The sequence below is a fragment of the Capricornis sumatraensis genome, chromosome 1 (genome assembly GCF_032405125.1).
Source record: "Capricornis sumatraensis isolate serow.1 chromosome 1, serow.2, whole genome shotgun sequence".
NCBI classification, from domain to species: domain Eukaryota; kingdom Metazoa; phylum Chordata; class Mammalia; order Artiodactyla; family Bovidae; genus Capricornis; species Capricornis sumatraensis.
The window spans coordinates 80,323,614-80,349,070 of NC_091069.1; the positions used below are offsets into that span (position 1 = coordinate 80,323,614).

Here is a 25,457-nt window from a genome sequence, read left to right on the forward strand (position 1 = left end):
GCATCAATTGCCTTGAAAATATCCTCCACAAATATATGTAGAGTTCTACTTATGAACTCAATGCCTGGGAATTAATGATCTCCAAAAGCAACTCATTGCATTTTCAGATAATGGCAGTATTAGAAATTTCTTAATTTGAATTAAACCCCATTGATTCCTTGTTCTTGACTCTAAGAAAGCATACATTTAACCCCTTTCCCATGGATCAGTCCTTCAAATATTTAAAGACTGTTATCACATTCCAAATGCTAGAATATCATTTTATGCTGTTCCTCATATATCATAATTTTAAGTTCCCTACCATCCTGGGGTCTCTCCACTGAATCTGGTCCTACTTACCAATGTTTTTCTCTTTTTTATTAACTTGATCAGATTGCTCATATTACTGAATTAGTATTCTTGACTGAATTATAAAGGATAAACTATGTTAAAAAAAAAACAAAACACAACTGCTGCATATCACTGAACCTTGGAAAGCAGGAAGTACCAAAGTCTGGACTCTAGGGTCAGAGTGGAAGTGAAACTCAAAGGTGGGGCTTTGTTAGCTCTGGCCGCTCTCTTCTGGATTTGGGAAGCTAGAAAAGCTGTATGGTTTCCACGGTGGTCCAGAGTGCTTTTCTACAACCAACCTCTGATTTACTGACAGATGAGATGAAAGATTCTCAGATCCTTTCCCTAGTCCCTGGACTTCTAGGGTCTTGTGAGCCATGATTAACTGCAGGTCTGCTGTGGCCTGGGTTGATCTGACTTCACCTATTATTACATTCTTACTGATAAGGCCAGCCTGGGCACTGACGGGTCATCAAATGTGATCTGTTTCTAAACAAAGAGAGGGATTTTCCTCAGCTAACTAAACAGAAGTAAATGCGGAGCTTTATCTCGAAGCGAAAGTAAGAAACTACAAGGTCCATGATCTTTGCTTCTGTACCCTGAATGAGTAAGCTAGTTTGAATTCTCCATATCTTTTCAAAACAGTAAAGAATATTTCCGTCGTTGCCAAGGCAGAGTAGAGAGGGTGAGGGAAAGTTGGATTGAGAGTTTGGAAATAGCAGATGCAAACTATTATACACAGAACGGATAGACAAGGTCCTACTGTATAGCACAGGGAACTATATTCACTATCCTGTAATAAACCATAATGGAAAAAAAAATGAAGAATAATTTTTTAAGAAAGAATATTTCCAAAATACTTGTCAACCTAATATGCAAATAGGTAGATACAGTACAAACATAAAAGGTGATGATTTTTAAGAAAATACATAATAAAACATATTTGGAGTATTCTGGAAAGTATAAGAATTTTAAATACAGATCATACTTATTACTTTCAGTCTTAATATACTAGCCATGAAAGCTGGGGACTGGGCCATGTTGTCTACAGGTTCCTCTGAGCACTTTGCTTTAGAGGGCAAAAGAGAGCATTCAAATGGGAAGAATTTTTAAAGAAATAAAAATGCTTTTTTTAATATTTTATTGCATTAGAGGATATCTAGCAACATTTGGTCCTGCTGTGGAAGAGATAATGCTAACAGTTACAAGAAACAGCCTTTATTGAGATTTGTGTCAGGCCCTGTGCTAAGGGTTTCAGGGTTTCAGGTATATTCCTGGTACTAACCCTTACAACAACCCTATGAAGGTAGGACTATTTTTGTCCATTTTACCCTGGAGGAGACTAAGGCTTCAGTGAGGTTAAATGACTTATCTGAGACTCCATATCTAGTAAATGGTTGCCCTGAGATTTGAATCCAGGCAGCATGACTCCCAAGTTCATTATTTTTAACCTCTACAACAAATAGCATTTTTCAAGCTTTTTTGAAAAAAAAAAAAAGTGTCAGTCTTTTTTTTTTTAAGTGAATATAGATTCTAATTCTCAAAGGAAAACTAAAAGATGAATAGATAAATAACCAATTTATCTCTAAGACGGATGGGGATTTATGGCTATTAAAAATGTAGAACTTTCACTTCAAGGAAATGGTAGGCTATCTAGCAGTGTGTGTTCCAGAAATACATTATAAACGCTCTGTAACAAGAGGCTTTGAGGGCAATGGGAATGGAAAGGAGAGAATGACATGCATTAGTAGAAGCAACCGCATTCATTATTGTGCATGAAGCTGGTAATCTTTCCAAATTTGTTACTGTCTGTTCAAACCCAAAGGATAGGAAACATACAAACCATTAATGATGCTCCGTAATAATGTGCAACAAATCGAAGTGTCTTGCATATTACCTTCCTCTTCTCAGAGTCAAAATCCTAAAGACGTATGTTATTAAAAAGAAAAAAGTTGAGAGAACTAGTATCTGTAGCAGAAAAGTACAAATTATTAAATACAGAAATAGATTCTTTCTTCTTTTTTGAAATGTACCTTGAGTAGAATTCCATTACCTTGGCATTTGGTTCTGGAGAAGCTGAACAATAGCTGCAGCCTTCTAGAGCTACACTGTCAGATCTTTCCTTGTTTAAACACTTAGCCCAACAGAATTTAGATACAAGCACACATTTTATCAAGTGGAATACCCCAAGGGATTCTCTGACAAGCAAAGATAAGAAGAAACCAATTTTCTACTTTCTTCAATTTAAAAGTTGGGACATAAGTCCTGTCCCTGGGTGGCTGGACTGGATTCAGTTTCTAAATCCTCTGCCTTATCCCCATCATTCCACTGTACTTACTGTTCTTCACTTATTTTCTCTTTCCCAACTATAGTCTCTTTTCCAAAATCTTTAAAAAGTGTGACTCCTTGACTTCTCCCTTGCCCCGAGTCATTTTTCTCATTTCATTATTACTTTTGTTTCTCTCCTATAAAGGCTAGACAAGCGTGTACCACAAGCTCAACTAGAAGTGGAAGAGCTCACCTGAAAAATATCGTATTTACTTCCGATTATGACCAGAGGAATTGGAAATGGGTCAATTAGTTCACGATCCTGTTAAGAAACATATTTCATTGATTCACTGTAATTGTTTACTACTATGTATTCAGCAATTTCTATGACTTAGGTCGTTTTAAATCTGCCCACAGTGTTAACATTGTTGGCTTGACAGAGGTTGCTCCAGTGTTTAATTTTTGAAGCTACATTTCTCAAGCATAAAACTAGAAATGACAATTCCCTAAGCTACCATATTTATTCTTCATGTTCTGTTATTTTCTTATATGTTGCCTTCCTTTTTTAAAGTTACTTGTATTAACTGTTTGTTATAATAACTTTTATACTGCATATATGGGAACCATAACTACCAGTTTTGTTTGATATTCCTTTTGTAAAACACACTCATATAAACTTTGGGCAATATAAAATACCTTTCTTAGTTTTCTAGATGATGACATTCCTGATTGTACATAAAAGACTTGTGTTACCATACTGCAGCTTGATAGTTTAATTATCAGATGATAAAAAGATACTGATTATGTGACAGACAATAAATGAATGCATAGAATGACAGTAAAGGCCGTTGAAACTCTATTCCTTGCTTAAAACTGAATTCTTATCTGGTCTTTGCCAGGTGACATTTGTACAACCTGGTTTTGTATCTTCATTTCACAGAGATTATAAAATCAGTATCAAACTACTACCTTAAAACTCTGTTCCTTTTGATTGGTGTAATATGCCATAACAATCACGGAAGATGTCTAACGAGAAGACATATGAAATCTTTTTCCTTGTTTTGCTCTGAGGTTTTATTAAATTGCTGTAATTTTCCAGTGAACAGGTTCATCCACATCAAGTGAATTTCAACTCATGCATAAAACCTAAAGAAACTGTTTGTGATGTCATCTTTAACTGTGTGTGGGGCTGAGAATTCCAAGAATAACCCCAGCAGCAACTCACTGGATGGTCCTTCTGCATGTTGCTCCACATCTTCTGTCTCATTTCAGAAGCTGCTTTAGAATTCTTCTTCCCCAGTTTCATCATCACTTTATCTACATTCAGTTTTGTGGCTTGCAACAGATTTTCCATGGTGGGCCAAAGGTCATTAGGTTTTGAAAGATCCAAAACAAGGACAATAGAAAACGTCCTAAAGAAATAAAAACACCTTTCAGAAAAAAAAAAAAAAGACTCAAAATAATTACCATTTGAAACCCTACTATACTGAAATGTATTTTCTAAGAATAACACTATAAGAAAAAAACATGGCAATCTTCTAAGAAAAATATGCCAAAATTATAGCCTTATTTATTCCAGTGCTTTTCCCTAGCAATATTTAAGTGTTACAACCAAACTTTTTGTTTGAACTAATAATAATCCAGTTCATACAACGTGCAATTGGATCCAACAGTGCCGTGTTTAGATTCAATTTTGCTGTGTGTTCCAAAGAAGGGAAGCAAAAATAATAATCACAGCAGCAGCAGCAGCAATACAACAATGTGGTGAAGGAGAAGAAAACATTTACTGATGGACCTTGCCTGGAGTCTATCTAGCTTATTTCTTCCTAACCCAACAAGACTTCCTAGAAAAGGTTACGATGGCCATTCTCTGGGTTAGAAATCTGAGGCACAGACTCATATACCTAGTGAACTGTAGAGCTGGTATTGAGACCCAGAGCCACACGGTTTTCTGCTTGTACCCTGCCACCTCTCTGAAAGGCCTTGCTATCTCCCTCCAGGCCACCACACACTCCACCACCGGGACCATACGCACATGCTCATGTATATCAAACGTAAATCTAAACTCAGCAACAAACAACCCAATTTAAAAATGGGCAAAGAACTCCAATACACATTTCTGTATTTAAAGACATACATACGGCCAGTAAACGCAGGAAAAGATGTCCGGTATTATCACTAGAGACATGCAAATCAAAACTACAATGCGATACCACTTCTTGCCCACTAGGATAGCTACAATAAAAAATAAAAATAAAAAATCCAGAAAACAATAAGTGTTGGAAAGAATAGAAGTTGAAACCCTGGGGCATTGCCAATGGGAATATAAAACAGCAGAGCAGACAATGTGGAAAGCAGTACAGTTGTTCCTGAAAAAATTATAGGAGGGTCCAGCAATTCCACTTCTCGGTGTTTTGACATCAGGGACTCACACAGGTATTTGTATACCAATGTCCATAGCAGCATTATTCACAACTGCAAAAGAGTGGAAATGACCCGAGTGTTCATCAATAGGTTAACGGCTAAACAAAATGGGGTATATGAATACAATGAAATATTATTCAGCCTTAAAAAGGAAGGAAATTTTGACACACGCTACAGCATGGATGAATCTTGAAGACATTATGCTGAGTGAAATAAACTAGACCCAAAAGGATGATTTCATTTACACGAGGTAGCTAGAGTAGTCAAATCAGAGAGACAGAAACTAGAATGGTAGTTGCCAAGGGTTGGCAGAGGGGCAAGTAGGAAGTTATCGTTTACTGGGTACGGGTTCAGTTTGGGAAGATGAAACGCTCTGGAGAGGGGTGGTGGCGATGGTGCCTAAACAATGTGAGTGATATGGAATGTCACTAAACTGTACACTTAAAAATGGCTAAAATGGTGGATTTTGTTATTTTACAAAAAACAAACACAAATCTAGGAGAGTTACAGAGAACGGTTGTAATAAGTCTGTACAGCCATAATCATGGGCCAATATATCTTTGATCAACATTCTGCTAGCAGAAATAGCAAGGAATTATAATAGATGCTGGCTATAATATAGTCAAGCTATCTGGGCTTTCCTGGTGACTCAGAGCTAAAGAATCCGCCTGTCAAGGCAGGAGATGCAGGTTCAATCCCTGGGCCGGGAAGATCCCCTGGAGAAGGAAATGGCAACCCACTCCAGTATTCTTGCCTGGGAAATCCCATGGAAAGAGGTGCCTGGTGGGCTGCAGTCCATGGGGTCGCAGAAGAGTTGGACAAATTAGTGACTAACAACAATTATTTTGTTTAGTTTGAGCAAATCAGCTATTTTGTGTGAAGCAAAACAAATTCTATACTATAGGTCTAAATCCAGAAAGTAGTCTTTTTAGACATTACCTAAGATTTTCTATAAAGTTATGCCATTAAATTGTCTAGCCAACCATATCTTTCATTTGAATAAGCTCGGAAACAGCTTTTCTTAATTATAATGTATGTGCATGTGTGTATATATATATAAAGGAAACTAATTTTATTTTCAGAGTTTTAGCATGATTAATGTTAAAAAAAAAGACCATGGTTTAGCTTTTTTTTTTTTTTACTGTGGTAATATATATATAAGTGTATCATTGTTTCCAAATGAAAATAACTTTGTTTTAACCAAAGGGAAAATGGATTATTCAACTTTTTTCTAAGGTTAAAATTTATGTTTCCACTGCACTGTAAATACTTCTGTTACTTTTGCCTTCACAGCAAATGACAGCTAAAAAATTCTTTTATAAAATACTACCTCTGAAAACAGGGAAGTGGACCACAGGAAATGCTCTCTTACAAATTATCTAAGGTCTATGGAAATGTTCAATGCATCTATAATTATTCTATGAACAGTCATTTTAAAGAAAAACAGTATCTAACAGCATTTGGTAAGGTTGCTGGGCTCTGTCCAACTCAAGGAAATTACATGTCGAATTAATTCCAGTCACAAAACACTCTGAGATTTGCGACTAATGAGGAGTGAAACGTTTCCCATGAATTCGTCAGCCACTCAGCAAGCTGCTTTGGACCCAGGCCTGCGGCGCCCCTGCCCTCGGTTCATCATCACCCTGACCCCTCTTTCCTAAGGCAGGCTCCAGCTGCTCTGGGATTCCATGGAAAGAAGACCAGAAACTCACAAAGCAAGGCAGTGAAGAAACTGTGGAAAGATTTGGCTCCCTGCAGAAACCAGAATTTCTACAAGCCCATAAGGTCTAGAGAAGGGAAGTGAGGTAATACAGAAAGGTGATGCGGCAGCTCACAGTCTGGGAAGAGCTGCTCCCAGCCTTTTCACTCCTGTCTGCCTCAGGCCAGGCTGGCCGGCAGCTCTCGTTCCTTCAGCTGCTCCCCGCCCCGTCATCTCCCCTCAGCCATACGACCATGAGTTGCCCTAATTCCCAGGCAGCTTCAATTATTTGTCTCTGTTAAAGGAGGACAAATGAGAACTACACAGCTGTTAAGTCCCATGATTCTAAAAAATAATGTTGGGGGAAATGGTGGTTTTAAGTGAAAAGCAGGCTCTAAATGTGTATACCCAATATCTCATACCTGTACAAGGTATATTGACAACACTGAAAACACTGAAAGAGATACCTCTGTATGTTGAGAATAGTCCTTTCTCATGTGATCGCAGATGCTTTTACTTTTCACGTACGTTTCACTATTTTTCCAAGTTTTCCTTATGAGCATAAAACTTTTTTGTGATAAGTAAAAGACACTAAATTTTATTTCTTTAAAAGAAAAAAAAAATCACTGGACAAAGAAAGCCAACATTACTAGCTAGTTATGGAAAAACAATTATCCTGTTAACAAGAAAAAATTCTAACGATCTTAATGGTTGGAATTTGACAAATAATTGTCAAGCCCTTTGTATCTGGTCCAGCAGCAATGGTGTGTGTTAAACTCTGACAACAGTAAGATATTTCAGATTTTTAAATTTTGTTTTCTTTGGCTAAGATGGGTTCCCAGGAACATTGTGAGAAATGTCACAATTTTCCACATCTGATTTGGCCAACATGTTGGAATCATTCTCAGGAAAATACCGCCAAAGAGCTTGAGGTTTTCCCCCAGGTTCTTTTTCTTTAAGGTCAGCAAATAGACACTTTCTTCCTCTTCTAACTCATAAACTTTCACTGCATGAGGCTTTACTGGCGTGTGTGCGTGCTAAGTCGCTTCAGTTGTGTCCAACTCTTTGTGACCCTATGGGCTGTAGCCCTCCAGGCTCCCCTGTCCATGGGGATTCTCCAGGCAAGAATACCGGAGTGGGTTGCCATGCCCTTCTCCAGGGGATTTTCTTAACCCAGGGATCTAATCCGTGTCTCTTCTGTCTCCAACACTGGCAGGTGGGTTCTTTACCACAAGAGCCACCTGGGAAGCCCCTCAGTGATATTAACATTAGTATTAAATTAGTATTAAATTCAAGTGTGAGTTAGTCACTCAGTCATGTCTGACTCTTTGTGACCCCATGGACTGCAGCCTGCCAGGTTCCTCTGTCCATGGAATTCTCCAGGCAAGAAAGAATACTGGAGTGGGCAGCCATTCCCTTCTGCAGGGGATCTTCCTGACCCAGGGACTGAATTCAGGTTTCCTGTATTGCAGGCACCTGAGCCACCAAGGAAGCCATTACATTTAAAGGAGACATAATATCCAGTTGCAGGAAAAACTCAGGGGCTGAATCAGCTCATGCTTGGATGGGTATTAAAAAGAACTGAGTTTTCAAATTTAATTTTTGAAGGTTTTTTTGTTTTTTTTTTTTTGCCAAGTGAATATATTGCCCAAGTGTTATTTGACATATTTTGTTTGTAGGCTTGCAAAATATGTTACTAGTCAGATGCCAACTATCTCACTTCAGCATAGGCCAGAACCTTCAGTTCAGTTCAATACAGTCACTCAGTCATATCCGACTCTTTGCGACCCCACAGACTGCAGCATGCCAGGCATCCCTGTCCATCACCAACTCCTGAAGTTTACTCAAACTCATGTCCATTGAGTAGGTGATGCCATCCAACCATCTCATCCTCTGTTGTCCCCTTCTTCTCCCACCTTCAATCTTTTCCAGCATCAGGGTCTTTTCCAATGGGTCAGTTCTTTGTGTCAGGTGGCCAGAGTATTGGAATATCAGCTTCACCATCAGTCCTTCCAATGAATATTCAGGACTGATTTCCTTTAGGATGAACTGGTTTGATCTCCTTGCTGTCCAAGGGACTCTCAAGAGTCTTCTCCAACACCACAGTTCAAAAGCACCATTCTTTGGCACTCAGATTTCTTTATAGTCCAACTCTCACATCCATATATGACTATTGGAAATACCATAGCTTTGACTAAACAGACCTTTGTTGGCAAAGTAATGTCTCTGCTTTTTAATATGCTATCTAGGTTGGTCATAACTTTTCTTCCAAGGAGCAAGTGTCTTTTAATTTCATGACTGCAGTCACCATCTGCAGTGATTTTGGAGCCCAGAAAAACAGTCTGTGACTGTTTCCACTGTTTTCCTATATGCCATGAAGTGATGGGACCAGATGCCAAGATCATCTTAGTTTTCTAAGAGTTGAGTTTTAAGCCAACTTTTTCACTCTCCTCTTTCACTTACATCAAGAGGTTCTTTACTTCTTCTTCACTTGTGGTGTCATCTGCATATCTGAGGTTATTGGTATTTCTCCCAACAATCTTGATTCCAGCTTGTGCTTCATCCAGTCCAGAGTTTCTTATGATGTACTCTGCATATAAGTTAAATGAGCAGGGTGACAATATACAGCCTTGATGTATTCTTTTCCTGATTTGGAACCAGAACCTTGGTTCTTTTAAAATCAGAGCATTACAGTTTAGGCACATAGAAAGGAAGTGAAGGTAAACCTTCAGCAACATAAAACTGTCCCCGAGAATTTTGATTCGCAAAAAACTCACATTCATCCTGTGGCCTCCACTGGATACTTACTAACCGCTATTTCTCACTGGCCCCACTTACCGTAAGGTGTCACTTGTGATTGGTATGCTGATTAAATCCAGTAAAGATGTTCCTCCACCTAGCTCCCAAAAGTGAGCAATATCTTTTGGCTGAAAAAAACAGGTTTTTTTCATATTAATATTCTTTGATGTTTTTACATTTTAAATAGTTCTTATAGTTCATTAGCACCAGCCAGTAATAATTATGGATACAAGATATTACAGTCCTCAAGACCCTTTGTGGCAGTCAAAATTTTCTCCTTTATTGATCCCATCCCTCAAAATACACTAAAACATCTATTCCAAAGAACAAAGATGAAACATTAAGAATATACACGGGTACTAAATGCCCTGATTCTACCCTAATTTAATAGAAGACATTAAACAGCACCCCAACTCTGTAAACATCACAGACAGCAAACACTCACATTAGAAATAAAATCAACAAATTGAACACATTTGGAATTATCTTTGTGAAAACAGTTATAATTTTAGGTAGAAATAAAACAACTGAACGGGAAAACATCCTAATTGAGGGAGAAGATGGAAGCTCACATAACAAATCAGACATAAAGACAAGACAAGAGGAAGCGGGGAGAACAGATGGGAGTCCGACCTGCAGATCAGGATCGCCTGGGCAGAAGTATAAGCAGCTGGTCTGGGCCTGACATCCATGGGGACAGTGACCGGCTGGCACTGGCAATACAAGCGGTAGGTGGGGGACACGGACTCTCTACAACTGCATCCCTTTGCAGAGAACTCAAACTACAGGGGGACTAAAAGGGCTGGGGAGCCAAGTAGCTTGGAAAAAAGACCATCTATTCCACGGCAACTGTCCTAGACTGCTGGCTAGCTGATGGCATTGCTCCTTCCACCAGACACTGAGAGCCTTCAAGATATGATTGCGTGAGGAGCTGATAAAGTTCTTCCATTTAGAACTCTTAGGAGACCTTCAATCTGAGAAAGATGTGAATCTTCTAGAATGAATACAGAAAAGCCCAACTTGATAGTGTAAAGTTTAGCAGAAACAAACAGGTGAAAAAGAAACCACATGAGTTTTTATGTGCCCAATACCATGAACTTGAAAGAGGCAATGTCATTACAGCAGTTTTAGATAAATATATTTTGCTTTTTGACAGGTTATCATCTCAACCATTGAAACTGTTTTGCAGTTGGTATTTGAATCTCTAATGTTTGTGGGGAGAAATAAGTTTTCAATGGACAATCTCCCTTGATTCACAACTGGATGAAGAAAAGCTTTTAGAGCTTTTCTCAAAAATTAAGCTTATGAAAGTTGACTCAGAGTCTCCCACAACAAGGTTAAGCCTATTTCTAGGCTTATCATTCATGCAAAAATTTATGTGATTCACAAAAATAAAATTCTCCCACATCTCAATATATTGTTTTTTCTTTTCAATTTCATAGTTTTAATAACCAAGTTGCACCGGTGAATCCAGGAAGCAGCAACAGACAATTTTAACTCTCTATACACTGTCTAATGATCAAACACTTAGACTGGATCAATCTATAAAAATTTGCCTGTGTTATGGGAGTTATGGGAGATACGGGACCTTCTTTATTCTAGATTGTTCTCCACACACCTAACTTTATTTAAGAAATGACCTCTTCCTTATGGGAGCACCAAAAGAGAATTCTACTTAGAATTTTTTATTCTCCTAACATACACTCTTAAGTTCTCCCTCCATCCTGAACAATTTCTAACTATCCTCTACAGATAAACTAACACAAGTGAAAATAGGATTATGGCCAGTTAGGGCCTGTGGTCTCAAATAGGATTACCAACTTTAAGATGTATTTGTAAAAATGCTAATAATTTGGATTTTAAGCAGTATATTTTCATAAATATCCAACAGGTCAAATGTATATTTTTAGCAGATTTTTTTGGGAGACAAGATAACTCACAATGTTATTCTCATTTGAAAGAAGAAAATATTCCCAAAGCCTGTACACTGAAGTTACAGAGTAATCCTATTCAAGCACCTTAAGACATAACAAATGAGAAGGCCAAAATATTTTCACAGTTTGGGTGGCTTCCTCTGTGCTGAGTTGCATTTGACTTTAAAAGTATTACATAGCTAAGAAGTGTACTCCTGGATATATTTATTGATTGTGGAAAAGATGGAAAATGTAAAACAATGTCAGCATCCTTACTTCTCCATACATGTGTAGAGCAACATCACCAAAAAGACACTCACTATGTTATGTCCTTTTGCTCTTCTTCCATACGTATATTCCAAAGCTAAGGTTGGTTTTGGTGGCTCATCCCTGCACAGTGAAGACAAGTATTATTACCATCATTTTCTTAAGCTATCATCTTACCTTATTTTTGCTTCTTAAAAACTATTAGCAAAGAAGTTACACTGTGTATAACACATTGAGACAAAGATGATTAAGAATTTATACAAAAATAAGCCTTCAAAAAAACACCTTAACAGACTTTAGCAGCAACTGCAGAGGTGAGTAATGGCACCTGCATGTAGTGGCAGCGCCTAGCGACACCACTCGGGGAGCAGAGAAGGAGCTGGCAGTGTTGGTGGCTGTGTCAGGGCATAAGCGCTCGGCATCCAGGCCGCGTGGGAAGCAAAGACAATAGGCTTATGCTCAGCCTCAATGTGGGGAGCTGGGAACGTAATGACTTTCAATTTAATGGAGACATCAATAAAAGATTTTTTATACAGTTCTCAACTGAAATCATAGCTCAAACCTGGGCATCATTTAGCTAATGAGAGCCGCAAACCAACAAGACTTTCCTTACCAAAGCTTCCTGAAACATGTACCTTAACCTGGTGGCATGCTTCCACGGTAAAGAAGGCTAGGAAGTACATAAAATAAATGGCAACAGGTACAGTTTGATGACCAATAACGTGCTTCAAAAGCATACCCATGAGCAATTCAAAGATTATAATGTTCAAATGATCATGAACTAGATAAAATTAAAAAGTTTAAATAGCAGAGTAGCATAGCCAAAACAAGTAAGTACTATCTATTATAGATTGAGTAATTATGTTAATTTCTTCCCCCAAGTAAGGAAATCCATTATTAATCCTATATAATTTTTTTTCTGCTTATTGTTGGTTTCATCTTTAAAGGAAGACTGAAAAGCCATAATATGGATTCACAAGAAAGAATATTTTGTTTAGGTCGCAAAATGGAAATATGTCTTTTAGATTCTAACTTGCCTTACACAACAAGAATAAGCAAAAATGTATTCTAAAGTTTAATATGACACTTACCTGTCAAGACACCTTAGAATAATAGTAGTCTTTCCCTAGAAATTCAAAAAGAAAGAATACTATGTTAATGTCATCCACATGTAAAATTTTATTATTGTTCATAATTGTGGCCCAAAATAGCTTTTAATCACTTGAATGATAAATTACCTGGAAACTAGAAACTTTCAGAATTGCTCCTAAGTTTGATAAGTGGAAAAAGTTAACTGTCAACTTTCCATCAGAGTGTAACTACACTGCTATTATTATAATTATAAAGTACCACAGATGACAAATACTAGAAAATCAAACCTTATTTTAGTGGTCAACTTGGCAGCTGTCTTAAATTTTCTCTCTACTCGTTAATGCTAATTACTGGTTAAGCTGATGATTAGTGTCTTTTAAAATGTTTTAATTCCAATTTGTTGAAGTGGAAATAAAAAAGGATAACACACAAATATAGGACATGTTGAAGATATATTCCAAGTAAGCAATCCAGATAACGGTTAGAATACTTTTTTTGGTTTTTCTTATTTCTAGAAGATGGACTTCAAATTTCTTTTTAGGAGTCAGGAAATAGAGGTTCTGGTCCCATCTCAGCCACTAATCATGAAACTTAACCTCACATCTGAGCCAGGAACTGGTTTAGTGGTTTAAGTCACTGGTGTGTGTTTTTTTTTTAACAGTGAAGCTTTACTTTTTTAAGACAATTTTTTACAGGAATATAAATAAAAGAGCAGCAGGGAAAGTTTACCAAAGGAGACCTTTAGGATTCAAAGAAAGCAGTTTAGAAAACTCTGGACTACCAAAGACACAGATTATTTCACTATATATGTGTCTTTCAAAGCCAAGGAACCTACAATACTTACCCCCAAAAAGATAATTGTGACTCCAAATTACATCTGGGCTATGATTAAATTGAATGACTTTTTTGGTAGTAAGATATATAAATAAATAATTGGAATAGTACTAAAATACATAATTGAAAGATATTTACTGGTAGGTGTTATATCAAAGTGAAAGATCAGAAACAATCTAAATTTTCCAAATAGGGAACTGACTAAATTATGACCATCAATATAATGAATAACATGCAGATCATAGGAATAATGTAGGAATAGACATATTGACCTAAATCAAATCCCTTATGATTATACCGTGGAAGTGAGAAATATATTTAAGGGACTAGATCTGATAGACAGAGTGCCTGATGAACTATGGGTGGACGTTTGTGACACGGTACAGGAGACAGGGATCAAGACCGTCCCCAAGAAAAAGAAATGCAAAAAAGCAAAATGGCTGTGTGAGGAGGCCTTACAAATATCTGTGAAAAGAAGAGAAGCAAAAAGCAAAGGAGGAGAGGAAAGATATTCCCATTTGAATGCAGACTTCCAAAGAATAGCATGGAGGGATAAGAAAGCCTTCCTCAGTGATCAGTGCAAAGAAACAGACGAAAACAACAGAATGGGAAAGACTAGAGATCTCTTCAAGAAAATTAGAGATACCAAGGGAACATTTCATGCAAAGATGGACTCAATAAAGGACAGAAATGGTATGGACCTAACAGAAGCAGAAGATATTAAGAAGAGGTGGCAAGAATACACAGAAGAACTGTACAGAAAAGATCTTCATGACCCAGATAATCATAATGGTGTGATCATTCACCTAGAGCCAGACATCCTGGATTGTGAAGTCAAATGGGCCTTAGGAAGCATCACTATGAACAAAGCTAGTGGAGGTGATGGAATTCCAGTTGAGCTCTCTCAAATCCTAAGAGATGATGCTGTGAAAGTGCTGCACTCAATATGCCAGCAAATTTGGAAAACTCAGCAGTGGCCACAGGACTGGAAAAGGTCAGTTTTCATTCCAATCCCAAAGAAAGGCAATGCCAAAGAATGCTCAAACTACTGCACAATTGCACTCATCTCACACGCTAGTAAAGTAATGCTCAAATTCTCCAAGCCAGGCTTCAATAATATGTGAACCGTGAACTTCCAGATGTTCAAGCTGGATTTAGAAAAGGCAGAGGAACCAGAGATCAAATTGCCAACATCTGCTGGATCATCGAAAAAGCAAGAGAGTTCCAGAAAAAACATCTATTTCTGCTTCATTGACTATGCCAAAGCCTTTGACTGTGTGGATCACAATAAACTGTGGAAAATTCTGAAAGAGATGGGAATACCAGACCACTTGACCTGCCTCTTGAGAAATCTGTATGTAGGTCAGGAAGCAACAGTTAGAACTGAACATGGAACAACAGACTGGTTCCAAATAGGAAAGGGAGTATGTCAAGGCTGTATATTGTCACCATGATTATTTAACTTATACGCAGAGTACATCATGAGAAACGCTTGGCTGGATGAAGCACAAGCTGGAATCAAGATTCCCAGGAGAAATATTAATAACCTCAGATATGCAGATGACACCACCCTTATGGCAGAAAGCAAAGAAGAACTAAAGAGGCACTTGATGAAAGTGAAAGAGGAGAGTGAAAAAGTTGGCTTAAAGCTCAACATTCAGAAAACGAAGATCATGGCATCCAGTCCCATCACTTCATGGCGAATAGATGGGGAAACAGTGGAAACAGTGGCTGACTTTATTTTTTTGGGCTCCAAATCACTGCAGATGATGACTAGAGCCATGAAATTAAAAGACGCTTGCTCCTTGGAGGAAAAGTTGTGACCAACCTACATGATGTATTAAAAAGCAGAGACATTACTTTGCCAACAAAGGTCTGTCTAGTGAAGGCTATGGTTTTTCCAGTGGTCATGTAGGATGTGAGAGTTGGACTGTGAAGAAAGCTGAGTGCCAAAGAATTGACGCTTTAGAACTGTTGGAGAAGACTCTTGAGAGTCCCTTGTACTGCAAGGAGATCCAACCAGTCCATCCTAAAGGAAATCAGTCCTGGGTGTTCACTGGGAGGACTGATGTTGAAGCTGAAACTCCAATACTGTGGCCACCTGATGCAAAGAACTGACTCATTTGAAAAGACCCTGATGCTGGGAAACATTGAAGGCAGGAGGAGAAGCGGATGACAGAGGATGAGATGGTTGGATGGCATCACCAACTTAATGGAGATGAGTTTGAGTAAACTCCGGGAGTTGGTGATGGACAGGGAGGCCTGGCGTGCTGTGGTCCATGAGGCTGCGAAGAGTCAGACACACTGAGCAACTGAACTGAACTGAATTGAACTGAGACACACTGACAGAGTAAGACATGCATAATAGATTACCATGACCCTATTTTCAGTTAAAAATCACCTCTTCCTTGAGATGCATATACACACACATACAGAGAAAAAAACAGAAATCCAGAGAGACATCACATGTTAATAGTGAATGTTTCCAGGTGACAACTTTATAGGTAATTTATTTTCTAAAGAAAATCAGGATTTTCTAATTATCCTACACTTTACATGTATCACATGTAGTGTATTTTTAACTTTTTAAAATAATGAGGACTGTGACACCTAAATATAAATGTATTCAATGTGCAGGAAAGTATACAGAATTACTGTATTTTAGAATTGGTAGGAATCTTAGATAATATCTATCTAGCTAATCTTCTCAAATTCTCATGGTTCTGTAGCGGTGATTTAAATTATTTTCATTATAATTTCACATTAATGTATAAGACTACCTGGTGGAATTTCAAATAAAAACAAAACTCAACTCTGGGCACTGAAATCAACTTTTAGATTATCATTAAAATAACAACCCAAATTTTAAAAATTCACTAGTAAACTCTTGCCCTTTGAGAAGGCATCCACAGACTCCTGGGTTTCCAAGTCCAAGAAGCACTGACATAGTACAAGTTCACTGAGTGACTATCAGAATGAATCCCACATTCCCTTCCGTTACGTCCATCACAGCAGAAGTCCAGCCTCCCTCTGACTTGTCATCCTTGCAACTCTAATTCCATAATCCTCTACATATCCCTTCATTGGGCATAATAATCTCCTCCCTTCTAAAACCCAGCTGCCCTGAATCCTCAACTTCCTCTTCAGAGCTTTCTCTCTGTTGGCCTGCACTAACATATGACTATCTCTTGAACACTTCCTCTGCCGTCCTACTAAAGAAGGCTATTTGTTCATCACCCCCACACACTTCAGGGCCCTCCCTGCTCTCCAGTGCCACCTAGAGGCTATTACTCTACTTCTCTCCTCTTGCAGGAATCTTAAGAGGCTTGTATCAGCCTACCCTCTTGGTTGTCATCTCTTTCGGCTCAGTCTACCTTCCCCTCTCAGCTACTGTCATTAGTCTTGTTCACCTCACCCCTACGTGGGCATGGGCAACCCACCTATGACCCCGACCTCAAGGTGCCCTTTGCCTCAAGAGACTCTTTCCTTCACTCCACTTCTGCCACATGTCACTTTCGGGGTTCTATCTTGAACCATTTCACTCCTGGAAACTGTACCACTTCCAAAATCACATGCACAAACAACACATTCTCTAAGCACTTTTTTCAGAACTTTACTTTTTTCAGCTTTACTGAGAGGCCTCCAAAGTCCATGCATCCTTCTGGGACACAGGCCAGACACAGCAGGGTGCTCTGGCTACCTGGGCACTGACGCTGCCTGGTAAAGATGTGGCCTCATTGACACAGAAGTTAGTTCCTGACTAACTTCTGTTAACATGCCTTTAACATGCCCCTTCATGCCCTTAACATGAAGCACAAAAATAAAATAGTATCATATATACAACAACTATCTCTATTATATAAGATTATATATATCATAAGATAGTCCCCAACTTAGGATTGTTCCATTTATGATATTTTGACTTCATGAAAGTGCAAAATTGATATACACTCAGTAGAAACCGCACTTTTCCCGGGCTAGTGATACGTACTAATAAACTCCTCCTGTGATGGTGGGCAGCAGCAGTGAGCCGCAGCTCCCAGTCAGCCCCCCGATCATGAGGGGAACCACCAGTACACTTATAACCATTCTGTTTTTCACTTTCAGTATGTTATTCAATAAATTGCACAAGATATTCAACACTTTATTATAAAATAGGCTGTGTGCTAGATAACTTGGCTCAACTGTAGGCTGAGGTAAATATTCTGAGCACATTTAAGGTAGGCTAGGCTAAGCTATCAGGAAGATTCCCTGGAGGAGGGCATGGCAACTCACTCCAGTATTCTTGCCTGGAGAATCCCATGGACAGAGTAGCCTCGTGGGCTATAGTCCATGGGGTTGCAAAAAGTTGGACATGACTGAAGTGACTTAGCACACAAGCATGTAAGCTGAGCTATGGCATAGGTTAGGTCAGATGTGTTAAATGCACTTTTTGACTGACAGTATTTATGGGGATGTAACCCCACCATAAGTCAAGGAAGGTCTGTAATATAAACCCCAAATAGGATGAATATCAGCATCTTGGATCTGCAAGTATTGGCCTTTTTTAGACAGTGTCACCAGCAGTTCTGTGTCTCTGGCCAGAACTTTGTAATCCAAGCAAAGCTGCATGAAGATATGATACATCTGTTCCTGCTCTGTATGGCTACTTCCAAACCCTTTTTGCATCCCTGGCTAAACAACAGAAACTTACAGTGAGTGGTCCAGGGTCTCTGGCTACTAAAGTGTTCTGATGGATATGCTGTCCTTTTCCCCCTTATTTTTCACAACAATAAATAACCCTTTGAAACCCTGTGACAGACATCATTGCGTGTGTTAGTCGCTCAGTCATGTATGACTCTTTGCAACCCCACAGGCTGTAGCCCACCAGGCTCCTCTCCATGGAATTCTCCAGGCAAGAATACTGGAGTGGGCTGCTATTCCCTTCACCAGGGGATCTTCCCGATCCAGAGATTGAACCCTGGTCTCCTGGACTGCAGGAAGATTCTTTACCATCTGAGCTACCACAATTCAATTATTCCTTAAATGAAATTCCTAAAAGTGAAGTAACTGAATTTAAAAAATGAATATTATTTAAGATAATGCCTATTGACTTAGATGCTGAGTTAGATATTTAAATGGATCCTGGCTTTTATACTCAGTTGAGGTGGAAGACCTTAATATTGTCAAATTATGAAATAAAAATATAATTAAAATATTTTAAATTATATTTACTACTATAATTTTTCCTAGATCAATTCACGCTAAATATGGTATTGTTGTTCAGTTGCTAAGTCATGTTCAACCTTGTGACCCCATGGACTGCAGTGTACCAGGCTTCCCTGTCCTTCACTATCTCTTGGAGTTTGCTCAAACTCATGTCCATTGAGTTGGTGATGCCATCCAACCATCTCATCCTCTGTTGCTCCCTTTTCCTCCTGGCCTCAATCTTTCCCAGTATCAGGGTCTGTATTCCCAGTACCAGCTCAGTGTTCCCTGAGCTGGCTCTTCATATCACATGGGCAAAGTATTGGACCTTCAGTATCAGTCCTTCCAATGAATATTCAGGGTTGATTGCCTGTAGGATTGACTGGTTGGATCTCCTTGCCGTACAAAAGACTCTCAAGATTTTCTCCAGTACCACAATTTGAAAGCATCAATTTTTTGGCGCTCAGCATTCTTTATGGTCCAACTCTCACATCTATACACAACTATTGCAAAAATCATAGCTTTGATTATATAGACCTTTGTAGGCAAAGTGACATCTTTGCTTTTTAATATGCTAAGTTTATTATAGCTTTCCTTCCAAGGAGCAAGTGTCTTTTAATTTCAATGGCTGCTGTCACCATCTGTAGTGATTTTGGAGCCCAAGAAAATAAAATCTGTCACTGCTTCCACTTTTTCCCCATCTATTTACCATGGATCAGATGCCATTATCTTAGTTTTCTGAATGTTGAAATATGGTATTAGCTAAGTATAAATTTAGCTCATTAACTTCAAGTTCAATGGTTCCATGGCCATGAATTTGCACAAAATGTCTAAATATTATTTTCAAAATGTAATTATCGTAATATTAGATGATAAAAACAATAATAACTTATTTTATATGTAAAATTCTTTCACCTGGGTATTTTCCAATCATGTCTCAGTGAGAACATTAATGTTATAGTCCACATTCTTCTTAACTAACTTCCCCTTATGGTACACAATACTTAAATTTCTCAAAAGATATAATGTGGTATTCTATGTGAAATTATCTCTCTGTTGATCTTAAGAGTTTGCTAAACCTGTGCACACATCAACCCATGGATTTTGGCTGACTTCTGCTAATCTGTGTGGAGATAACTGACATTGCTAGAGGAAGAAATGACAAACAGATTTTATCTCAACTGCCAACACTTTCCTGGAATACTATAGATCAGATGTCATCTTCAGGATCAGCAGAAAAGGGGAACATAATTGATAAAATGTGTGGGGAAGATGTGTGCCTACTATTTTCTGTCCCTTACAGAACCATGGAAAGGATCTGATGATAACCAGATCTTAGACAATGGAGAACTGGAAAAGCAAAAGCGTGGAGGTCTAAACAGCTTCCTTTCCTCTTTTCTGCCACCTAGAGATTGAGGTTTAGGGTGAGAAAATAAGCTCTGGGAAGTGAAAGACTAGTCAGTGATAAAGTTTTCTGAGCCACAGTCTAAGAATACTAGCATGATTAACCCTTTGAAAAAAATTTTTCTGCAACCTTTATTTTTTTCCTTTTCCATTATGGTTTATCATGGGACACTGAATACAGTTCCTGTGTGATACACTAGGATCTTGTTGATCCATTCTGCATATAATAGTTTACACAGAATGACTGTACCTTGATAAGAAGTGAAACATATGTCAGGAGGATCAGAAGATCATGCCTAAAAACTTGACAATCAAATGAGATTAGAGAAAACAAGAGAGAAAGGTCCAGATAAACGGAGATGTCATTTGGTATGACATTAAGAAAAAAGTTTTTAAGAGAATAATGGAAGAGGGTCCATGTAATTCACAGAACAAAGCAGCTGAGACAAGGCCTTAGAATACTACATTACAGCCACAGATGCAAAACCGTGCAAGTAATAATAAGTGCAACATTATCACAGAAAAACAAAATGACCTCATATATATTACCAAGGCCTGTGGCATGAGTAAGTGTAATATATCACTGTAAAGAATTAAAAAAGGAGGAAAACTGCAGCACACTTTGTGTATTTGTATGGTAACTGACAAATATGCAGGGGGTGGCAGCATAAACAAATGCATTTGGATGAAAATAAAGGAACACATGAAACTTGTGACAGTATACAGGAGACTGCAGCCTGACCATATGCTATCTGATTGCACACATCACAAGAGGAATACAGATAAAGTATAACAGTGTAGGGGACATCAACTATTCAAGATAGTGTCTAACTCAGTTTGAATTGAGTTTTCAGTCACTCCTAAAAGAGATAATAACAGACTCACACAGAAACTAGGGTTAGAGAGAGGTTAAGTGACTCATTCCAACCTAGAATTCTATACCTAGATAAACTTTCAACCCAGGGTGAGGGTGAAATAAAGATATTTCACATGTGCAAGGTCTCAAAAATTTTACTTCCCATGTATACTTTCCCAGGAAACTACAAAAGAATGTACTCCACAAAGACATACTTGAGCAAACCAAGAAAAAAGAAGACACAGGATCCAGGGAATTGGAGCTCCAACACAAAGATGCAAAGGGAATCCCCAAGACGTTAGGGAGGGACAGTAGCCATGCAGCTACCTGTGAAAGAGATACTTAAGTTAACCCTAAATGATAACCACAACGTTACTGGAAGTGCAAGTGTGAGAGAGATGCGGAAGTATATAGTCTTCTATCAGAGACTCAACAGGTAATGTCTAACATTGTGTTTATGAAAATAGCCCATAAACACATTATTCAGAAGTAAAGAAGTACAATTATAGAAGAAACAGTAAAAGATATGAAAATGGTGGCTTCGAGGAGAGATTCTGAACTGTGAACAGAGGTTATTTTGCTTTACACACCTTTGGATAATCTTTAAAAAAAAATGTTAAGTGTATTTTATTTTTCTGTCATGCCAAGTGCAGGAGTATGATCGTTTCCTTTCTCAAATAACTTTTCCCCAAAGTTTAAAACGTCTTTGTATTTTATTTGCTAAGTCTTTATATGTATCCCCCCCCTTTCTTTTTTTGGCCATAGCCATGCGGCCTGCAGGATGCCAATTCCAGCCCAGGGATTAACTCATCCTGTTGGCAGTGAAAGCAGAAAGTCACAACCACTGGACTGCCAGGGAATTTCCTGTAGCTTTTATGTGCATTAGTTATCTATTGCTACATAGTAAATTAATCCCAAATTTGTCAAGTTTTAAAACAACAGCCATTATTTCAGCCAGTTTCTCAGAATCTGGAATCTGAGAGTACCTTAGTTGGATGGTTCTGGCTTAAGAATTTTCATAAAGTTGTAGTCAAGATGTCATTTGGGACGAAAGTTATCTCTTGGCTCAACTGAACTGGGGAATCATTTTCCAAGCTCCTTAACATGGTTGCTGGCAAAAGGCAATCAGTTCCTTGCTAGCTCTTGGCCACAGGCTTCAGTTCTTTGCCATGTGGACTGGACCTGCATACAACATGGCAGCTTGCTTCCTCCAAAGTGAAAGATCAAAAGTGAGAGGTTACCTAAGACAGGCTGCCTTGTGAAAGAGAGCATCCCCATGGTTGGAAATATTCAAACCTAGACTATACAACCACTGTCTAGAATGGCTCTCAACATTTTGATGAGGTACTAGAACCCTTGGGAAACCTGATTTCCCATTAAAAAACACCAGTGCACACACACAATTCTGCATACATTTCTAGGGAGCTCATGGACCCCAAAAAGTAATTCCATGGATTCCAGGGTAAGAATCCCTATTGCAGAAGACCAGACTATCTCCAGGGTTCTTTCCATTTCTGTGACACTAGTTTAAGATAAGTGAAAGTAAATGCATTATACTCTATATGGTTCATGTTTTTTATATGTGCTTGTTTTAGCTATACAAGTTATCTATAAATATGACCATTAGAATAGTATTTATGGTGCTTTTGTGCAAACTGGGAAAAGATGACTCCTCTGGGCTGTCTAGTCAGAAACAAGTACCCCTTCCTCTGGGTTCCTGTGGCTCAGGTCAGGACACACCACTTGACAAGAAGAGGCAGGTTGGGTGTGTTAGTTCCCACCCTTCCATGAGCAGGGCCCAACCAGACTTAAAGTAACCAGCAGGCTGGAGCTTGGTCATCTGGTTAAAGAGTTGAAATACCTACATTTTTACCAAAGTATTAAAGTAAATGTTACCACTGGCTATTAAATCATCACAATGCTTGCGGTGAAAAAAGTACGAGCAAATGCATTACCCCATTTTTACTGCCAATGAAGAATACAGACTTTTCTCCAATTTCAACTCCATCACCTTCACTTCCACCACTTCTCCGTTCTTCCACTTCAGCTTTTGCAATTTCCCAGAGAGTTTCACTATATGAGAGAAAGATAACCAAAATTCAGAAAAACAAAAAGAATCCTTACAAAATTTCTCTCCAGCCCACAGAAATTTCATTTCAATCAGATTTATAAAACAAACCAATATCATTTGTGGGGGAGGACAATGAGCTGGTAAAACTTTGGAGGATTAGTCATTTTCTGTGTACTAGATGGAAGAAGAAAATGATAAACAGAGCTACTGCCAAGATCTGAAGTTGTCTTATTTTTGGACTCCTGGCCAGGGCTGAAAGCTGTATGTGTTAGCCTCTCAGACACACATGAAGGTATCATGCCTTTTGGAAACATACAACTGGAAAACCACCAACATCTAGCAAAAGGGGGAAACATGTAAATCTAGTTTACCACATAACCTTTGCTACCTGAAATAGTTTTAGTTTTTTAAAATTATACATTTTTTGGCTCAAGATTCCTTTTTTACAATATAAAAGAAGGGAGAAAATCACCTAAAATTCCTTTTGAAAATCATCCTTTCATTCACCTCTCTACACAGATAAGATTTTTTTTTAAAGTAAAGTCTAAATAAATTATGGAGTACTGAGCTAGAAAATATGAGTAAGATTTCATGTTTTATCCACCTGAATCTACTACTTTCTTCATAGAGAGTATGCCAACTTGAGTAAATTACCTAACCTCTCTGAATCCTTCATTCAACAGATATTTATTGAGCACCTAGTATACTCACATTTCTGTGCTAGTCCCCAGGCTCACTTTTCTTTCTTCTCCTCTAACTACGGACTAAAAAACACAATCAACTTCATAGGACTGCCATGATTGTAAAATGTGATAATTCATTTAGGTTAGGGCCTGGCCTATATATAATCACCTAAAATTAGTGAGTGTTTATAATTATTATTTTTCAAGAACTAGGAATGGAAAAGGGGGGTCTGCACTAAAATTCACACATTTACTTCACAGGCGAGCCCCTAAGAACTCAGTCTGAGCCTGTTTGCTCTTCAGTTACACCCATTTCTTCATAAGGTGATTATCTCCTTTCCAAGTTCCCAGCAGTAAAGAGAAAAAGGTGGTGTAACCATTTACGGTGATGGGAAACTTAAGGTTCATAAACTCAACAGCGATCACACAGCCCATCCACAATACAAAAAAAAAAAAAAACCAGAAAGCTTGCTCTGTGATGTAGTCCAGTACCCCACTCTCTCCCTCATGTCTTTACAAGTCGTTCAGGGAAGTTTTAAGCATGATCTTGAGAACAAGCAACTAAAATAAACATCAGAGAAGAGTTAAAATGTATCTGATAGGTGATTAAAATCCCACCCCCTCCCCTTAAAATGTGACCTTGGATTTTTCAGTGTCTTCACTAGTTTCCCCTCTTTTATCTTTGTCGTAAACCCCTGCACTCGGACAGGAGGTCCCCGAGGAAGTGGGTTTGTGGTCTGGCTCACCGCCTGAAACCCTGTTCCTAGAACATTTCTGGGCCCTCAAAAAACTTTTTGAAGAAATGAATGATTGGAGTTGAATCATCTTTCAACATCTCTTAACTTTTCCACCTCTGGAACTTTCCCACTTGCTTTTGGCAGAATGCATACTGTTAAGGATAGTATCTTGACAAACCCACTACGGGACTCGCTGTAACTCCTCTCCCCACATATACTGCCAGCGGCCTCTCCCTCCACCGCCGCTCCCCGCCTCCACCCCATCCAGGCTGAGTTGGGAAAGAAGGGAGGCTCTCGTGGGTTGAATAAACCAGGCTCAAGCAGGGTTGCAGGGATACCTGGGCATCGTGGCTTGGCCGCCCCAGTGTCCTGATCGCCGCGTGAGGCCCAGCCTAGAATCAGCCGCACGGCGAACTCGGAGACAGGCCGGGTTAAAGCAGAGTATTGCGTTGCCATGGTAGCTACGTCACACTCATGGGTTGCGTGCAGGGTAGAGGCATCATGGGAAAGGTAGTTTTTAGCGTTCTTTTCTCGTCTCGGCTTCAGCCGTTTTGGATGGGAGAGGAGACTCGTGGCAGTAAATCTGGGACTTAAAAAACTCTGGGCCGGAAGTGTTCTTTTATTTAAAAAATATTCTCCTGAGTACCGACTATTTATATGCCAGGGGTTTCTGTCTTGAATTACTTTTCTCTCCCCAGTAACAGTGATTTGGGAGTGGAGGAGGAAACAATCTCCTGAGCGGTTTTCTAGTGATTTACTAGAGACAAACATTTTAGTATTTTCCAGCCTTCTGTTTGGTTGGTTGTTTCAGATTTTGTAGAATAGCACATCGTTTGAAAGTGAGAGAAAATATTAGTCGCTTAGTCGTCTTCGACTCTTTGGGACCCCACGGA

The 25,457-nt window shown here is 38.7% G+C and overlaps 1 protein-coding gene across 2 annotated transcripts in view; it reads right to left on the bottom strand.

Annotated features, from left to right (window-relative positions):
• DYNC2LI1 (dynein cytoplasmic 2 light intermediate chain 1) overlaps window positions 1-24,972 on the bottom strand; it is a 44,743-nt gene extending 19,771 nt beyond the window's left edge. For both annotated transcript variants that reach the window (XM_068977286.1, XM_068977277.1), the window contains exons 1-8: window positions 24,903-24,972; window positions 23,029-23,146; window positions 12,792-12,826; window positions 11,754-11,823; window positions 9,560-9,648; window positions 3,824-4,010; window positions 2,852-2,920; window positions 2,174-2,251 (exon numbers count right to left, since the gene is read on the bottom strand). In XM_068977286.1, coding sequence (XP_068833387.1) covers window positions 2,174-2,251; window positions 2,852-2,920; window positions 3,824-4,010; window positions 9,560-9,648; window positions 11,754-11,823; window positions 12,792-12,826; window positions 23,029-23,146; window positions 24,903-24,910 — 654 coding nt within the window. In that variant the 5' untranslated portion in view covers window positions 24,911-24,972. The remainder of the gene's footprint in view (window positions 1-2,173; window positions 2,252-2,851; window positions 2,921-3,823; window positions 4,011-9,559; window positions 9,649-11,753; window positions 11,824-12,791; window positions 12,827-23,028; window positions 23,147-24,902) is intronic.
• Between the last annotated feature and the right edge of the window lie 485 nt (window positions 24,973-25,457).